Raw genomic sequence first — 15976 nt, forward strand, 5'->3', positions numbered from 1 at the left:
CACTTTGTAGATACCTTATGTTGCTGGTACAGGAGTTTTTGGACACATTCCTCCTGGTGGTAAGTGAAGGCAGCGCAGCAGATCTGATCCATGAGGAACAGGACTGTTTTGTCTCGGTACCACAAGTTCTGTTGAGTCAGAATTCCCACCCAAAACTCCAGAACTGCTGCAGCTCCAACAAGGCCTGGTTTCGAACTTTCTACCACATGACTCTGAAAGATGAGTTAAAAAATGAGTAATGAGTCCCAAAGTAATGAGGACTGAATTATTGAGTGTGTTTACATGTAAAAACAAAAAAAAAGTAAGATAAAACAAAACCCCTTCTAACATGGTTTGGCTGGCTCAAAATTTGTTCAACTACCCCGAATAATTAAATTAAATAAAACTTTATTTATATAGTGCCAATTCACTACCACAGTCAGCTCAAGGTGCTTTATATTATAAAGTGTTGACCCTATAATAATAGAGAGAAAACCCTAACAACCAGATGACCCCCTATGAGCAATATTTGGTGACAGTGGGAAGGAAAAATTCCCTTTTAACAGGAAGAAACCTCCAGAAAAGGCTTAGAGAGGGGCAGCAATGTTGAGGGTGAGGAAAATACTTGGTAATTTAATTACTGTTTCATAGTAATTTAAACAACCAAAAAATAAATGCACATTATTGCATTTTTTCCTGGACACACAATAATTAAAATCTGCTTCTTTTCCATATTTTTTTTTTCATTGTTTCTCATATAAATTCAGGAATCTTGCACACAACATGCACAAAAGTTTCACCATGCACCTGAATGACACTGTTCAGCAGACGGACGTTGTCTCCATAACTGGTTCCAGTGAGAAGTGGCGCCACTCGATGCGTGACCTGCTGCGTCATGCCCTGAGGACACACGCTGTCATACTGCAAGAACAACTGAATACAGCTTACAAACCTGCCATTAACAAAGAGCAAGACAAGAGGTGTCGGAATAAAGTCAGTGCTTGAGTTAGCTGCAGATTTTACGTGTGTTACGAAGGATGCCTGTTTCTTACTGAGCGTTGTTGAGCAGGTAGTAGCTAAGAGGATAGGTTGGGGGTAGGATGTTATCTAACAGATGCACAGCAGCTCTCAGATGGCGAGACTGAATCAGACTTTTCAACAAGCCAACACCATCAGTACAGAAATGTTCCAGGCTGAAAAAATAAAGACAAAATCCACACAAGATTATTCAACTTATACATGTGATTGCCATATAACTAAAGTTAGAAACCTCGCGCATCTACACCTTACATAATATACTGTAGCTATATTAGCCCCTGATACACATTTGCTGAAAAGCAAGAGTTCTATTTGCAACATTAATTGATTAATATTTGTATATCAAATTGTGTTAAATTATTTTATCATATTTTGTATTATTTTCAAATTGTTTTTGCCTTTCTTGGGTAAAACAAGGCTGAGTTTTCCAAAAACTACACCCATCTCTAACCAGTTCAATCCTTCACAATGTGTAAGTCAGCTGTAAATGTTCTCCTAGTGTGTGAATACAAACCTATGTCCCACGGTTGTCATTGCAATGGACAGGTAGCATCCAATCGGTATGCCTGCTTTTACAGCCCTCAGAACAGAGTGCATGCTAGGAGAGTGCGTAAGCTCTGGAGGTGGGTTGGATGCCAAAGCAGGGACCACCCAGGCTCCTTTAGGGTTCTGAGAATTGCCATGAAGCTTCAGCCTCAGCAGCAGCTGCCATGCCCACTGACTAAAGGATGCTTCAGGAGATACGCCCAAACGAAGGACACTTGCAAGGTAAGAGACCTGAAAGGAGATAGAAAGAGAGAGAATGATGTGTAATGCAGAAATAAGCATTAAAGAATTCAGCAGATGTGAGGCAAGTGTAAATGTGCCACCTGTTTGATTCCCTCTGATATGAGCCCACTGTATGGTTTGTCTGTAAGGTACTTCTGATAGGCTTCAGCCACCAGCAGTGCCACCTCATTGTGGAGAATTGAAGGCAGGAACAAAGAGCCATCCTACATAAGGAAACAAGGTTAGTGAAGGTTGGTTGTGACAAACTCACGAATGCACTGTCAGGAGTCTAAGACATCCTCTCTACCTGAGTGTTGAACCCCCAGTTCAGACCCTCAAGGATGACACAGGCCAGCCGGTTCTCTACAGCTGACAGAGGATGCTGAAGGAGCCACGCTCCAATCACGCATATTTCTTCTTGCTGCGGCTGCCAAAGACTCAGAGGCAGCTCTTTACACAAGTACAAAGCCACCTACACACAAACGAAACATGCAAATAAAAACACACGAGTGGATGGATCATGGATCAAATTAAACATTTGATGACTAAAAATCATGTACAGCTAAAACCTTTATTATGGAATCACAATACCAACCATTCCCACAGTCTGTATGGTGTCCCTCAGTCTCTCAAGGAGCACCGAGATAACATATGGGTGGGCTGCTGCTATAGCAGCCAGTAACTCCCTCCCCACCTTGGAGTAGGTTTCTCTGGTGGACACACTCACATAAGAGACCTGAAGCAAAAATGAGGAAATGGATGTCAGACGGAGACAGTACAGATCCTAATCAGGGATGATGAATTGTGTTGTGTTACAAAGTTGATACTAGTTTCAGAAAAATTAGCCCCCCCTACCTGGTAAATCAGGAGAGTTATAGTGGTGATGAATTGTGAGTCAGAGCGCTGAGTGGGTGTCGCCATTTGTGCTAATGCAGTGAGGAGCGAGATGCCGTCAGAGCTGTTCACCTCACACAGCCACTGTTCAAAACTCGCCTGATGCTGTGGGTCTGCATCCGAGAGAAAAAATAAAATCACAATGACAATTCCAGACTAAGAAGACCGACATGATGCAACTTTAGATCCAGGAAAGAAGTACAATAGAAAATTAGAAAAATTTGCATTTCCTGCGAAAATGCAGTGTGGATGCCTTAACGGCTGAAGATGTCTGCTGAAAAAAGCTGAAAAAGTTGAAACAAAAAAAAAAAAAAAAAGATGCCCTGAGCAGGATTCGAACCTGGCCCTCCTGATCAAAGGGCAGCTATTTAGCTCACTGAGCCAAACACTTTCTCACAAAGAAAAGGTGGAGAGATTGACAATTGTGCTAGCAGAATTTGGGCAAAAAAAAAGGGGTGAAAATTCTGCTGAAAAGAGGTGAATGAGCAGAATTCTGCTGAAAAGAGTTTTTTTCTGAAAACAGCAGAAAAAACTGAAAATTTTGCTGAAAAGAGTTGAATGAGCAGAATTCTGCTGAAAAGAGGTTTTTGCTGAAAAAGAGCTGATAAAGTTTGGATTTGTGCTGAAAAGGGGTTAAAAAACTGAAAATTTTGCTGAAAAGGGGTGAATAAAATGAAATTTGTGTTGAAAAGAGTTTAAAAAAAGTTTAACTGTTAAGTGAAAGAAATGTTGCCATAAGCTGGATTTGAACCCAGGCCTCCCAGTCTGAGAACGGATGCTTATCTCACTGAGGTAAAGCACAGCTCAACCCATCATGCAAAATCAGTGACCACATTGATAATGTGTTCCATTCATTTCAATGGTCAAAAGTCATAACACACATCAGCAGAAATAGCAGAATTTTTTAAAGTTTAAACATAGCATTTCTGCTAAAACTTAGTATTTATACTAAATAATATTTTTTTCCTGCCAAATCATAGCATTTGTGCTGGAACACAGAAAGTTCCACCAAATCATACAATTTGTACTAAAACATTATTTATGATTTAGCAGAAACATTGGGACTTGGTAGAAATACTATGATTTACATGAAATACTTTGACTTAGCAGAAGTACTACAATCTAGGAAAAAAGTACTAAAGCATAGCAGAAATTCTATCATTGAGCAGAATTACTAGGATTTAGAAGAAATACTAAGATTTGGCACAAACACTGATGTGGCTCAAGAACCTTTATTGTGCAGTTATACTATGATTTGGAAGAAATACTATACTTTGGCACAAATACTATGATTTGGAAGAAATACTATGTTTTAGCACAAATACTATGATTTGGCTCAAATACTATAACTATCCTCGGTCAGAAGGAGAGGCTGACATCCAGGGATTAGATTACCACAGGTGGAGTTTATTGCGGTCAGATGGATGGTACAGGGAGGTATGGCATACAGTAGGAGGATGTGGAGAGGTGATATGGTGTGGTTTCTATGATTAAGAACAGGGTATGCATTACAACATGCATACAGATTAAAGATTAAGAAAACTGGTAACAAATTCCTCCACTACAAATCAGTCTGATGCCACTTTTTACAGGGTTCCCGTTTACTAAGGCACTACCCAAAAGGCGCCACAAGAGGGCACTCCAACACAAGAGATGACCTATTTACACTGATGCACTTAGTAAACAGCCCCTACTTAGCCACTACATAATACAGTGATATTACAGTATACAAATTCACACGAATACTATGATTTGGCAGAAATACTATGACTGAGTAGTAATACTATAACATAACAGATTTCCTAAAAAAAAACTATGAAATTGCATTAATTCTATGACTTGGCAGAGATACTACGTTTTAGCACAAATACTATAACAACGCAGAAATACTATGACTTAGTAGTAATACTATAACATAACAGTTCAATGTTCTTGCACAAATACCACAATATGGCAGAAATACTATGTTTTAGCAAAAATACTGTGATTTGGTGTAAATACTACGATTTGGCACACATACTATATTCCGCAGATACACTATAACATAACAGATATTCTACGACTTAGTAGTAATACTATAACATAACAGAATTATTAATTGGGCACAAATACCACGATTTGGCAAAAATACTATGATTGGGTACAAATACTATGATTTGGCAATAATACTGCATTTTAACACAACTACTGAGATTTAATTGAAATACTATGATTTAGAAGAAATACTATTACTCCATACAAATACGATGCTTTGGGACAAATACTATGTTTTGGTTCCAATACTATGATGTTCAACAAATACTATGATTTGGCACAAGTACTATGATTTAGTACAAATACTATGATTTGGCAGAAATACTATGCCTTAGTAGTAATACTATGACATAAAAGATATACTATGGTTATAAAGATATAAAGATATACTCTTGCACAAATACCACAATATGGCAGAAATACTATGTTTTACCACAAATACTGTGATTTGGTATAAATACTGCGATTTGGCACACATACTATGATTTGGCAGAAATATTATGCCTTAGTAGTAATACTATAACATAAGAGATATACTATGTTTTTGCACAAATACCATGATTTGGCACAAATGCTATGATTTAGCAGAAATACTATGATTGGGTATAAATACTATGATTGGGCAGAAGTACCATGTTTCAGTACAAATACTATGATTTGGCAGGAATACTCTGGTTTAGCAGAAATACTCTGATTTAGCAGAAGTACTATCTTTTGGTAGAAATTCCTGCTAAAAGGTACTATTTCTGCGTTTTAGCAGAAATACTGTAATTTGGCATAAATACTATAATTTGGGATAAATACTATGATTTGGCACATATAATATATTCAGCACATATATTATAAAATAACAGAAATATTTGGCCCCAAAACCATGATTTTGCACAAATACCATGATTTTGCAAAAATACTATGAATTGGCAGAAATACTATGATTTAGCAGAAATACTATGATTTGGCAAAAGTACTTAGATGTAGTAGAAGTACTTTGCTTTAGCAGAAATACTATGATTGAGGAGTAATACCTAAACATAGGAGAAATATTGATACACAGACACACATACACAGACAGTAAAGGGAACAGGAGCTGTGGAGAGTCTGGGCTTGGTATATGTAGGTCAGTTAAATTAGCTGCACCTGCTGTAGTCAGCCCTTACACACACAGACACAGAGAGAGGTGTGAGTTTTCTTCAGTGTATTTCTGACATTCAGGATTCCCCTCGAACAAATGGCCATAATTTCCTAACCGTAGAGGCTAGAACGGTCATTCAGGCATCGTTTTATTCAGAAGAGATGGGGGAATCTTCAGGTCTTCATAATTCAGAGATAAAACATAAATTCTTAAAGATATATGACTTGTAATACACTGTAACTGAGTAGAGGCGAAGCAAAAACTGCCTTGACTTGCGCTCAAACAACCTTTGGTAACTCTAAATCTATATGGAGCATCAAAATCATTCTTTCACCGTAAGAAACAGCAGGCTTTGGTGAACAGTCATGGAAATTTTCAGGGCTCTGTGGAAATCCATCAAAAAGATATGACGAGAGAAAAAAGTGGTTCATTTCCAGAGATTGAAATCTGATTAAATCTGAGCGAGGGACAAATTTCCTACCCTCAAACAAGTCCAACTCATTTCAGAACGGTAATAGGTGAGAAAGAAATTCTTGAATTGTGAGCGTCAGGAGTGTCTGAACATATACGGGGACAAGCCTCATGTCTTAACTTCGCTTCGTTAAGGAGATATGACAATTTGAAAATGCCTCTCATTAGAGAAATCCAGCGGTGATTTTGAACAAACTCTCCATTGAGTTTATATGGAGAGTTTTCTGACTTTGTGTTACTCTGAGGAGATTTGCAAAATATCTATGAGTCCCACAACAATGATAGTGACATTTTCTGAAAGCCAGCAAAAATACCTACGTTTTGGTGTATAATTTGTGGGGCTTGAGTGGAAATTGAGCGAGTAGCAAGAAGTTGTTTGGACATGAAGAGAAAATTCAAACAGTTTCACTGTCCCCTCTGAGTTAATTGCATAGCAACCATAGCAACGCATGTATTTTCTGAAAAATCACAATTTTGCAACTGAAAACTCAAAGAGGGATAAGATTAAAACGGTAGAAGATCTGAAAAAGCTGAATCATACAGGAATAGCCAAATCATTTGAGAACATTTTAAAGTTTGAATGAAGTTTCTAGGTGAAAGTATGAGGCAGTAGTTAAGTTTCAAAGACAAGAAAGTTTTAGCAGAATTGTGGAAGTTTCCCATTCATTTCAATGGGACAAATTAAAGGAAAAAAGTGTAATATTTTAAAAAGTATAATAGTAATAAACACCAAAAGTCATAGCCGGCATTAGCAGAAAGAGCAGAACAGTTTAGAGTTTGAACGGTGAAAATAGCACAAAAATTGTGGAAGTAGATCCACGGCAAAAAGTGTACGGAAACACCCGGAATAATAAAGAATAAAGAGAAACAGGAACTCAATAGTGTGGATGCCTATTAAGGCATCCACACAATGAGTTTGTTCAAAGCTCAAATTGAATGTTTTTGGGATATTTTAAAAAGTTCCTTTTTAATATGATGATGAAACTGAGTGGACACTTCTGAGCATTAACATATTCAACAGGCAAGTTTTAAGGATGTGAAAGCTTTGTGTATCTTATGTGTGTTTAATTGTACCTCTGAGAGCCTGAATGCAGGAGTATGTGTCACCAGCTGTGCTGAGTGTTTCTAGCCCTGCAGTCTCTGCGCTCTGCATAACATAAAGAATCTTCCAGAGCATGGAGCTGGACAAAGTCCCATATGGCATCTCAGACATAAACAACCAAATGCCCAACCTGTAGAGGATGAACACACAAAATTAATAACAAATATCAAAGTCTGTAAAGTAAATTGCTCCCAGTTAAAATGGAAACTTGAGGCTAACTCCTCACCTTTTGTTTCTGAGTACATGTAAAACAGCTCGGAGGAAAAGATGATCATATTCAATCTGCAGTTTTTCCAAAGACAGAGAGTGTACTTGAGAGCTAGATCCAGCGGCATCAGTCACACTCACGTACTGGGCCCAGTGATCACTCACATAGCAAACTGTCATTCTGGGGGAGAGCAGAAAAGAAAAGCCAAACATAACATTTTATTAATGCATCCTCTGACTTTGTGATATGGCCTGAGAAGTGTCAGGACATAGAAGCTGCTTATGTGCTTGGCGAACTGACCGTATGATGTGCCCTATTCGTTTGACTAGCTGTCTGTATCGGGATCTGTTATAGGTTTGTAGACCGAGAGCGAGAATTTCAATGAGCGAGGAAGCGAAAGCAAACACCCGCATCATCTTCTGACTGGAGCAGGCCTGGGGCTCATACACACCTGGGGACAGACGCACCTGTTAGTTCACACCGTGAGTCAAACAAACTAACACACAGATGGGTCAGACTGACTCTCTTACCCTGCTTGCTCATCCCAAGCATGTATGAGTAGAGCTGCTGGAAGGGGAACTGGGTAATCAATAAAATCAGATCTTCCTCACATAGTAGCAACCAGCTGGTTTCTGGGTCCTCATCCTAAACACAGAAGACAACAATGTTGTTAGGGGCCGACTTACTACATGTTGCGTGTATTTGCAATATGCTACGACTGGCATTTTTTAATTTTTGTTTTTTTGGCAAAATATAAAGCAGAAGCTACTTGCTTTTTTTTTTTTAACAGTACACAGTAATAACATGTTGAAAAAAAAAATCACAAATGTGTTTTTTAAAATAATGTGACTTTTAAAAGCTTTGAAAACACCACAGTTCCTAGTGTTGGATTATAATATTATTTTATGCCATGTTAGACCCCTAATTAAAGATTGTGAATTATTATGTAGTTTTAGTTTGCATTATTCTCCTGAATTAGAAGAAGGTGATAACTATTGCCTTTGTTAAACTGATTTGCATTACATTAGACTGCTGATTTATTGTGAATGAATGATATTGTTTTATGATGCATTATACTGCTGAGTTATAAGAAATACTGTTCGCAGAAAGTCATCGCCTTATTTGTCTGATTAGAAGAGAACAGAACATACTGGAGTTTTCTGCCCCATCTCAGCAGGAGCAGATAAACAGGGAGCCAAGGTCGTAGCTTAGGCGCTGAGTGAGAGAAAGCATGTGAATGTTCAGGCTTTTATGATAAGGTGGGGGCCACTAGAGGCTATAAGAGTTTGATCAATGCTCCACCATTTTGAGATCTGATGCTGTCTGCGTACGGTGTCCATCTCCCACGCGTGTGATCATTAAAATCATCGTTTGACTCAACCCGGCCGGACCAGTGTTGTTATTGTGGTTTTTCCTCTTGTATCCACCCCCAATATTTGAATCCGTAACACTAGGCAACACATTAGTACTGGCAGCAGTTGTGGTTTTAAGCCAGCAGACTGATATTTAAATGGTCATAGGTGTTCATTTAGCACAATTTCTCCACAGATCATTGATGTGACTCAAGATCAGAAGACAGACAAGAACATTTTGTTTTAAAAAGCACTCTCTACAAATTTACAATCTGTGACAGCTCTTCTTTACAAACAAGCAGACTGAATATTTATTATCGCCTGCATCATAACTGGTGAAAGAAAACAAGAAAAAAGAGACCCTATTTTCAGAGACTATAACATTTTGATGCTTCTTAAAAACATATTGGTTATTTCCAATAAATGTGGTTATTTACAAATAAAGCACACCCTCTTTAACATCTAACATTTTATATATCAAGACATAATAGAAAATGTATCTGATTTTAAGACCTGTTGCTTAGCAGGTCCTAAAATAAGATAAATACAACCTCAGATGACCCACTACACCATGTCATTGTTTATTTAACAAAACCAAAGCTAAAATGGAGAAGCAGTGTCTAAAAATATCAAGTAGACCCTCACTGCTTCCACAGGAATTGAAAGGGTAAGTAGCAGTCAGGTCCAGCTAATCAAATGCACTTGATTAACTGATCATCGGCAAGTATGAGCACCTTTATAAAAACAGAAGTTCTGGCAGTTAGCTGGTCTGGAGCGTTCAGGTGTGTTAACACAATGTCAAGGAGGTAAGACGTCAGCATTGATTAAAAAAAAAAAAGAAAAGGAAAGAAAAAAGGACTTGTTTCTACTAATTAACCTGGGAAAAGAAATCCATTATTCAGTAAGAAAGTTCATGACAGTACAACAAGACGACTGAACAGGCATGGAGTGTTTACGGAGGAAAGCGTTTCCTCTCTAAAAAAAGAGCAGGATGGCTGAGGTTTGTAGAGTGCTAATTTTAAGACCTGCTGACTTCCTGTAATTTTTTTTATGTGTTCTGATACATAAAACCTTAAAAATAAAAGAGGGTGAAGTTTCTTTCTCTTATTTTGTAAGCATGTATGCACCAAAACTGGCCACATTTCACCTAGAGGGCACCAAGGAACTATCTACGGGGCAGACAATAGTCAGTGAGGAGTTAATGTACCTACATTTATTTACAGCTGCTTCTGAATTTTATATAATAATTTTACATTTTATTTTCACAAATAAGCTAACAATACTGCATGAGAAGTTAAATTAAAAAAATATAAATTTACTTTTGTTTTTCTTACAGGGAAACCAATTTAGCTTACAAAGCACTAGCATTCCCTGTTATAGTCACTCATTTGGATCACATTTTTGATATAAAAACTATTTTCTTTTTATTGCCATGTCATGTTTACAATTTCTATGGTACAAATGTATATCTGAAATGGTGAACTTGCACCTCGTACTTTAAATGATTCACTGTTGTTGTTTATTGCAAAAAGAAGTGAACTGTGCCTCTTTCTTCAAAATGAAATTGTTACATTAATAAACTTACCTCCTCTCCACCTTCATCCACTAAGGTCCAGTTGCCAGATTCTTGTCCAGAAGCACCTGAGCTCTGGCTCTCACACGGCTTCATGTGGCCCAGGAACTCTGCACGATGTCTGAGTCAAAACAAGCAAAAAAAAAGTTCCACATTCTGAGATCTTAGACTGTTGGCCCTTAAAAAGATGACCTGGATTCTCATAAAAGCCAAAAGCATAATTTGCAGTGTATAGCTCACAGTCAGTGGGTGAAAAGAAGAAACTCATGTAGAGACTTGCATTTTTACCTGGCAGGTGACATTAGAATGGCCAGAGCTTGCATAAATTGCTGAACTCCAGAGGTGTTCCCCCAAACTTGGATCTGGGTAAGATAATAAAGAAGAACTCTACTCCTCTGTATGTATAGCAATTGATGTGATAAAATGATAAATGACAGGCGTGTGTTCCTAACTAACCTGAAGGAAGTGTGCAGCCCACTTTCCCACCCCAGCAGGACAGCAGAGAAGGTGGCACAGGAGGTACAGGTGCTCCCCTGACCCTCCAACATGCAGCAGGACGGCGACCTGGAGAATAGACCAGGAACACACAAGGATTGCAACAACAAATTGCCTTGAACACTGGGGCAGTACGTTTGAAAAATGGTTTGGGGTTTGTGTGTATACCAATCTCTCAAGCCAGTGATGGATGTCTGACTGGAACTGTGTGTCATCAAGGACTCTTCGTGTGAAACTAAACAGGACGCTGATGGCCTCTTTCAGAGGTTGGAGAGAACACGGCTGTGTTTGGCCATCTAACTGAAAATCTGAGACAGCAACAGACAAAACTGATGTAACACATACATTTTACACTAGTAATATCAGAAGTACAGGTAAAATAATTCTTCCCACCTTTTATAAGACTGTACAGGTATGATTCCACCTGCAGGCGTGACAGCAGAGCGGTGTACGCATGCAGCACGACCTTTTGATGGAGCAGCTCACTGCAAGCTTCAAACAGTCTTCTCAGCTCAGCCTGCACACTCTCACTAAACTCTGCCTGCTGGAAGCGGTGATACCCACATACCTTTGTCTGATCTGCACACACACCCTGTAAGATAGAAATTATAAGTGTGAAAGCAATAGTGGGACATTTGATCTTTCTGTACTATAGATGTTTTGTAAAACACACCTGAAGTGTGAGCTGTTCATCTCTGAAGCTCCACAGACGATTCTGTGTGCTTTTGCACTCAGATGACTGTGTGTGAAGCTGTGTGTGCGACTGGGTCAGCTGTCTGCGGCAACGCCAGTAGTTTTGCAACAGTTCAGTCAGTTCGTGTTTCTCCTGCCGCGCCAGAGCACAAAACTGTGCTGCACAAACCTCAACCCCCTCCAGCCATGCTCGCAACCCTCCGCCTGGCTCCCAAACACTCAGCTGCTCCAGTGAGAACGGCTACAGAGCAAAAAGATTAAATAATACAGTAATACAGACCATTTTATTGTAAATAAAACTTAGCATTAGCAATAAATTTGATCTCATGGTACATTAGATCACCTGAACCTCTAAAGCTGTTTTGGGTAATTCTGGGTAGAGTTTGCTCCGAGAAAGGTCGGCCACGGACTCCAAAGGCCGCAAACTTGGAGGAGAAGATTCCTGATCAGGAAGTGCCAAAACTGCAGGTTCCTTTCCACATGTTTCCACAGCTTCCCCACAGAACTGTATCACTGAACCTTCTTCTAGTGTAGGAAGAGACGGATACAGTGCTGGGGCACTTGGGACATTTGAAGCTTCAAACTGAGTTAAAACACACAGCTGATTCCATGACTGTTCATCCTTTTCAAGCTCAGTGGTTTGTGGCACAATTTTAAGCCCAGCCCCCTGAGCTTCCTGCACATCAGCCTCCTCTTCCTCCTTTTTGGTCTCTTGCGCTGTGACCTGTGATGTCACTGTTGAGGAGTTCAGACTTGGCTGTAGAGTCTTACTCAGCAATGATGCTGTGTTTTCTGCCTGTTGCTTCTCAGAAGGCAGGTCTGATGACTGTGCTGTGGCTTCAGGATTCTGAACAGTGTCTAGCTTATTCTCCTCCTCCTCCTTTTCCTGATAGGGCAGACTCAGGGGGATCTCAGTGAAGTCAGAAGTGGAGGCCTCAGGTACAGCTGAGGGAGCTGGGGCTCTTTTGTCTTCCTCTGCCTGCTTCTGCTTCCTGACCAGCTGTGTGCAAAAAAAAAAAAAAAAAAAAAAAAAAATCAACAATGACACACCAATTTCTCTTTGGAGGAAAACCAAGCTTGTGTAACAGCTTTTTACATGTGACCATAGTCATGTGAGTACAGAACAAACACTGCTATGAATGTGCCAAAAAGAATCTGCATTTGTAATCATGGATATTTTTGTTGTTTGGATCATGGTGGTATGTTAAATTTATGTGTTTTGCAAGTCATTTGATTTATTATCAATCTCTAAAGAATAAAAGTACAGACTGAAAGAAAAAAAAAGAAAAAGGAAAAACAAAGTGCCTTCACAACAGCTTCAACTTGCATTGGTACATGCTCCAAGTCTCTGGGAGGATCAAGCAGGGATCAAGCTGTTTTTTCATAGGATAGCTACTCGTGTGGTGTTTTGGTGACTGGGGCAGAGTGTCTAATATTTCAGTTTTCAGTTTAAAATCTCCCAAAAAGGTTTAACAGGGATGAGACCTGGCCACTGCAAAAAACCACAGCATATGACTCACATCATCTACAAAATAATCAAACCAATTTACTGAACCTCTCTGGTTCCATGGATGGGGTTACTATACTTACTGACTATAACTGATAGTTCCTCTTTGCTTTGTGATTTGTTTTACCCTCAGATGGCAGGAAATTGCATGTTCAGCAACAACCCAGGAACCACCAAAACTCACATGGCTCTGCCATGAATGGGAAAGTGTTAGAACACTAGTGTCACTGTCCACAGTGAAGTGAGTTTTACATTGTCATTGCGAGGGTGCCGACCAAGAAAGAAGCTCCTGTTCTAAAATCGACACCTTCAAGATCAACTGAAATTTGTAGCTGCCTACATGGAGAGGCCAAATACTCTCTGGTTTTAAAGTAAGATGAGACAAAATTGACTTATTTGGACAACATGAGAAGAGGTATGTTTGGAGAAGTCAAGGTGAAGCTTTCGACCTGAAGAACACTGTATCAACTGTCAAGTCTTGTGGAGGTAGCATCATGCTCTGGGGCTGTTTTGCTGCCAGTGGTACTGGTACATTGCACAAAGTGGATGGAATAATGAAGGAGGACCACTTCAAAATACTTCAACTTCATCTCAAATCAACAGCTAGATGGCTGAAACTTGACAATGCTGGGTGTTCCAAATGGACAATGATCCCAAATACACATCCAAATTTGTTTTAGAATGGATAAAGCAGGTTAATATTAAGCTTCTGGAATTGGCTCCCGAAAGCCCCAAACTTGACCTTACTGAAAATTTGTGGACTAAGCTTAAAAGAACAGGAAACTAGGTAACTTAAATGAACTCTACCAATTCTGCCAAGAAGAGTCGTCAAATATTCAGCCAGAATTATCCCCGAATCTTTGTTGATAGGCACAACAAGTGTCTGGTTGAGGTGTAATTTGCTAATATTATTTGGATATGTAAGAGCCTGTATGTAAAATTTCGACATTCTGTGGATTAGTGAAAATCTAAAATAAATTCAAGTGTGTGTACCTAATTCTTGATTTTTTCTAAACTCATTTAAGATGTATTCTGTACAATCATCAAACCTGAAAAAGAACAGTTCAAAAAAACAAAAAACAAACATTAAAAGCTCAAAACTACAATGACAATCATGCCCATGATGAGTGATTATAAACTGTCAAGGGAAAGCAGCAGATCCCCTCTCTAGATGGTTCACAGGTTCAATACTTTCATTCTTGTCACCTGTCTGTATCGAAGTGGATACCTGCAACTGTCCCTACATGTGAAGAGAAATGTATTTTACTGGGGTGTTCACTCTGTTTGGGACGTTTATACTTTGAAGGCCCTTCATTCCCTCGTGAAAAGAGAAGAAGGTAAAGAATACCTGTAAGGTACTTGATTTAATCACCTGAGATTTTCCGCTGGCCTTTGCTTTGTTCTTCTTTGGTCTCACAGCCTCCATTTTTAGTGTCTGTTCGTGTCCGCATCAGCTGTTTTTACAGCTCAGATCACTCTCACAAACAGCTGACTGAGGAGTTTCCTGGTGGAAATGATGCCGATCACCTGAAAACCGCTGATCATCTGAGCAGTCATTATAGGTGATCTAAATATACCAAAAACAACAGGCGACCATTAGCTGGAACAAACAGCGAGGTATTTCCTGTGATAAGCACCCCGTGGCTGGTTGTGCTGACAAGATAAACACAGTCACTGACTGTAAACAAAACACACTTTTATATTCCGTTGACAGGATTCATCTGCGGAGAATATCAAGATTAGCAGGCCACCTAGCGTGAACAAAATATTCAGACAGCACATTTTGGGGAAAACGAAACCATGAAGCCCCACGGAGGTACAGTTGGTGACACTGTACGAAGGCTAAGCTACGCTAACGCCGAGCCACTCGCCCGTTAGGCGGTGTTTCTATTGAGTTGTTTATTTACCAGCGGCTCTCGGTTTTCCGTGCTGCTGCTCACATAATAAGAAATCAAATTTCCACTCGTCCCAGAGAGTGAGACGCAGTGACAGCCACGTCCGCTGCCAGGCTGCAGTTTGTTTTGTTTGTTCCAGGAACTCCTCGATCAAAATCTCTGATCACGTGACTGCTCCACCTCTCTACGGAGTAGCAGATAGGCCACACCTAATAGGCAAAGACGATTTTCTGTCAAATGTTCATACTTTAGTGACGGGTGTCAAACTCATTTTACATCGCGGCCCGACCAGTGAAACTCCCCTTTCTGTCAGTGTAAAGAAGTTACATATTTAACTGTTTTTCTACACGATAAAGAAAAATCTGCTGTGACAAACAAAGAATCGTGTCAGCACGGCTCTTTGGACTTCAACTGTAAGAAACTGTAAGACACTGCGTCAAATGGCTCTAAGCTACATGCAGACATTTATGAATCGCTCGTGTTCAAAGATACCTTGTATATAGTTTATTTTATGTAATATTCATACAACTGCAATGTAAATTGAGTCTTTTTCAAGGCAGCAAATGTTTATTAAGTGTTTTCCTAAAAGCCTTATTTTTATGCATTTACTACTAGGGACAACACGTGAGGTTTAAGGTATGGACAAGTGTAAAACCTTTAGCTCTCCACAATGGAAAATGGCTAAAAATAAAAACGGGTATCATTGTATCCAGCTCTGAATTTTTTAAATTCTGCACTCAGCTTTGCAGTCTACGATATCATTGAAATACAGCCAGTTGCTGATTATTTTACGTTTTTGCTAGAGATAGGCAGATATCGATAAAAGATACCAATG

At 39.3% G+C, this 15976-nt stretch overlaps 1 protein-coding gene across 3 annotated transcripts in view; it reads right to left on the bottom strand.

Annotated features, from left to right (window-relative positions):
* epg5 (ectopic P-granules autophagy protein 5 homolog (C. elegans)) overlaps positions 1-15343 on the bottom strand; it is a 28298-nt gene extending 12955 nt beyond the window's left edge. The window contains exons 1-21 of one of the 3 annotated variants that reach the window (XM_026186185.1): positions 15154-15343; positions 14619-14813; positions 12089-12739; positions 11720-11980; positions 11440-11638; positions 11215-11354; positions 11008-11115; positions 10840-10913; positions 10564-10672; positions 8157-8271; positions 7927-8077; positions 7645-7806; positions 7391-7548; positions 2641-2792; positions 2381-2521; positions 2093-2257; positions 1887-2009; positions 1532-1794; positions 1032-1172; positions 787-931; positions 15-212 (exon numbers count right to left, since the gene is read on the bottom strand). In XM_026186185.1, coding sequence (XP_026041970.1) covers positions 15-212; positions 787-931; positions 1032-1172; positions 1532-1794; positions 1887-2009; positions 2093-2257; positions 2381-2521; positions 2641-2792; positions 7391-7548; positions 7645-7806; positions 7927-8077; positions 8157-8271; positions 10564-10672; positions 10840-10913; positions 11008-11115; positions 11215-11354; positions 11440-11638; positions 11720-11980; positions 12089-12739; positions 14619-14672 — 3510 coding nt within the window. In that variant the 5' untranslated portion in view covers positions 14673-14813; positions 15154-15343. The other 2 variants (XM_026186183.1, XM_026186184.1) reach the window with 2 other exon arrangements.
* Positions 15344-15976: the final 633 nt, after the last annotated feature.

This window comes from Astatotilapia calliptera, chromosome 12 (genome assembly GCF_900246225.1).
Source record: "Astatotilapia calliptera chromosome 12, fAstCal1.2, whole genome shotgun sequence".
In the NCBI taxonomy this organism is placed as follows: domain Eukaryota; kingdom Metazoa; phylum Chordata; class Actinopteri; order Cichliformes; family Cichlidae; genus Astatotilapia; species Astatotilapia calliptera.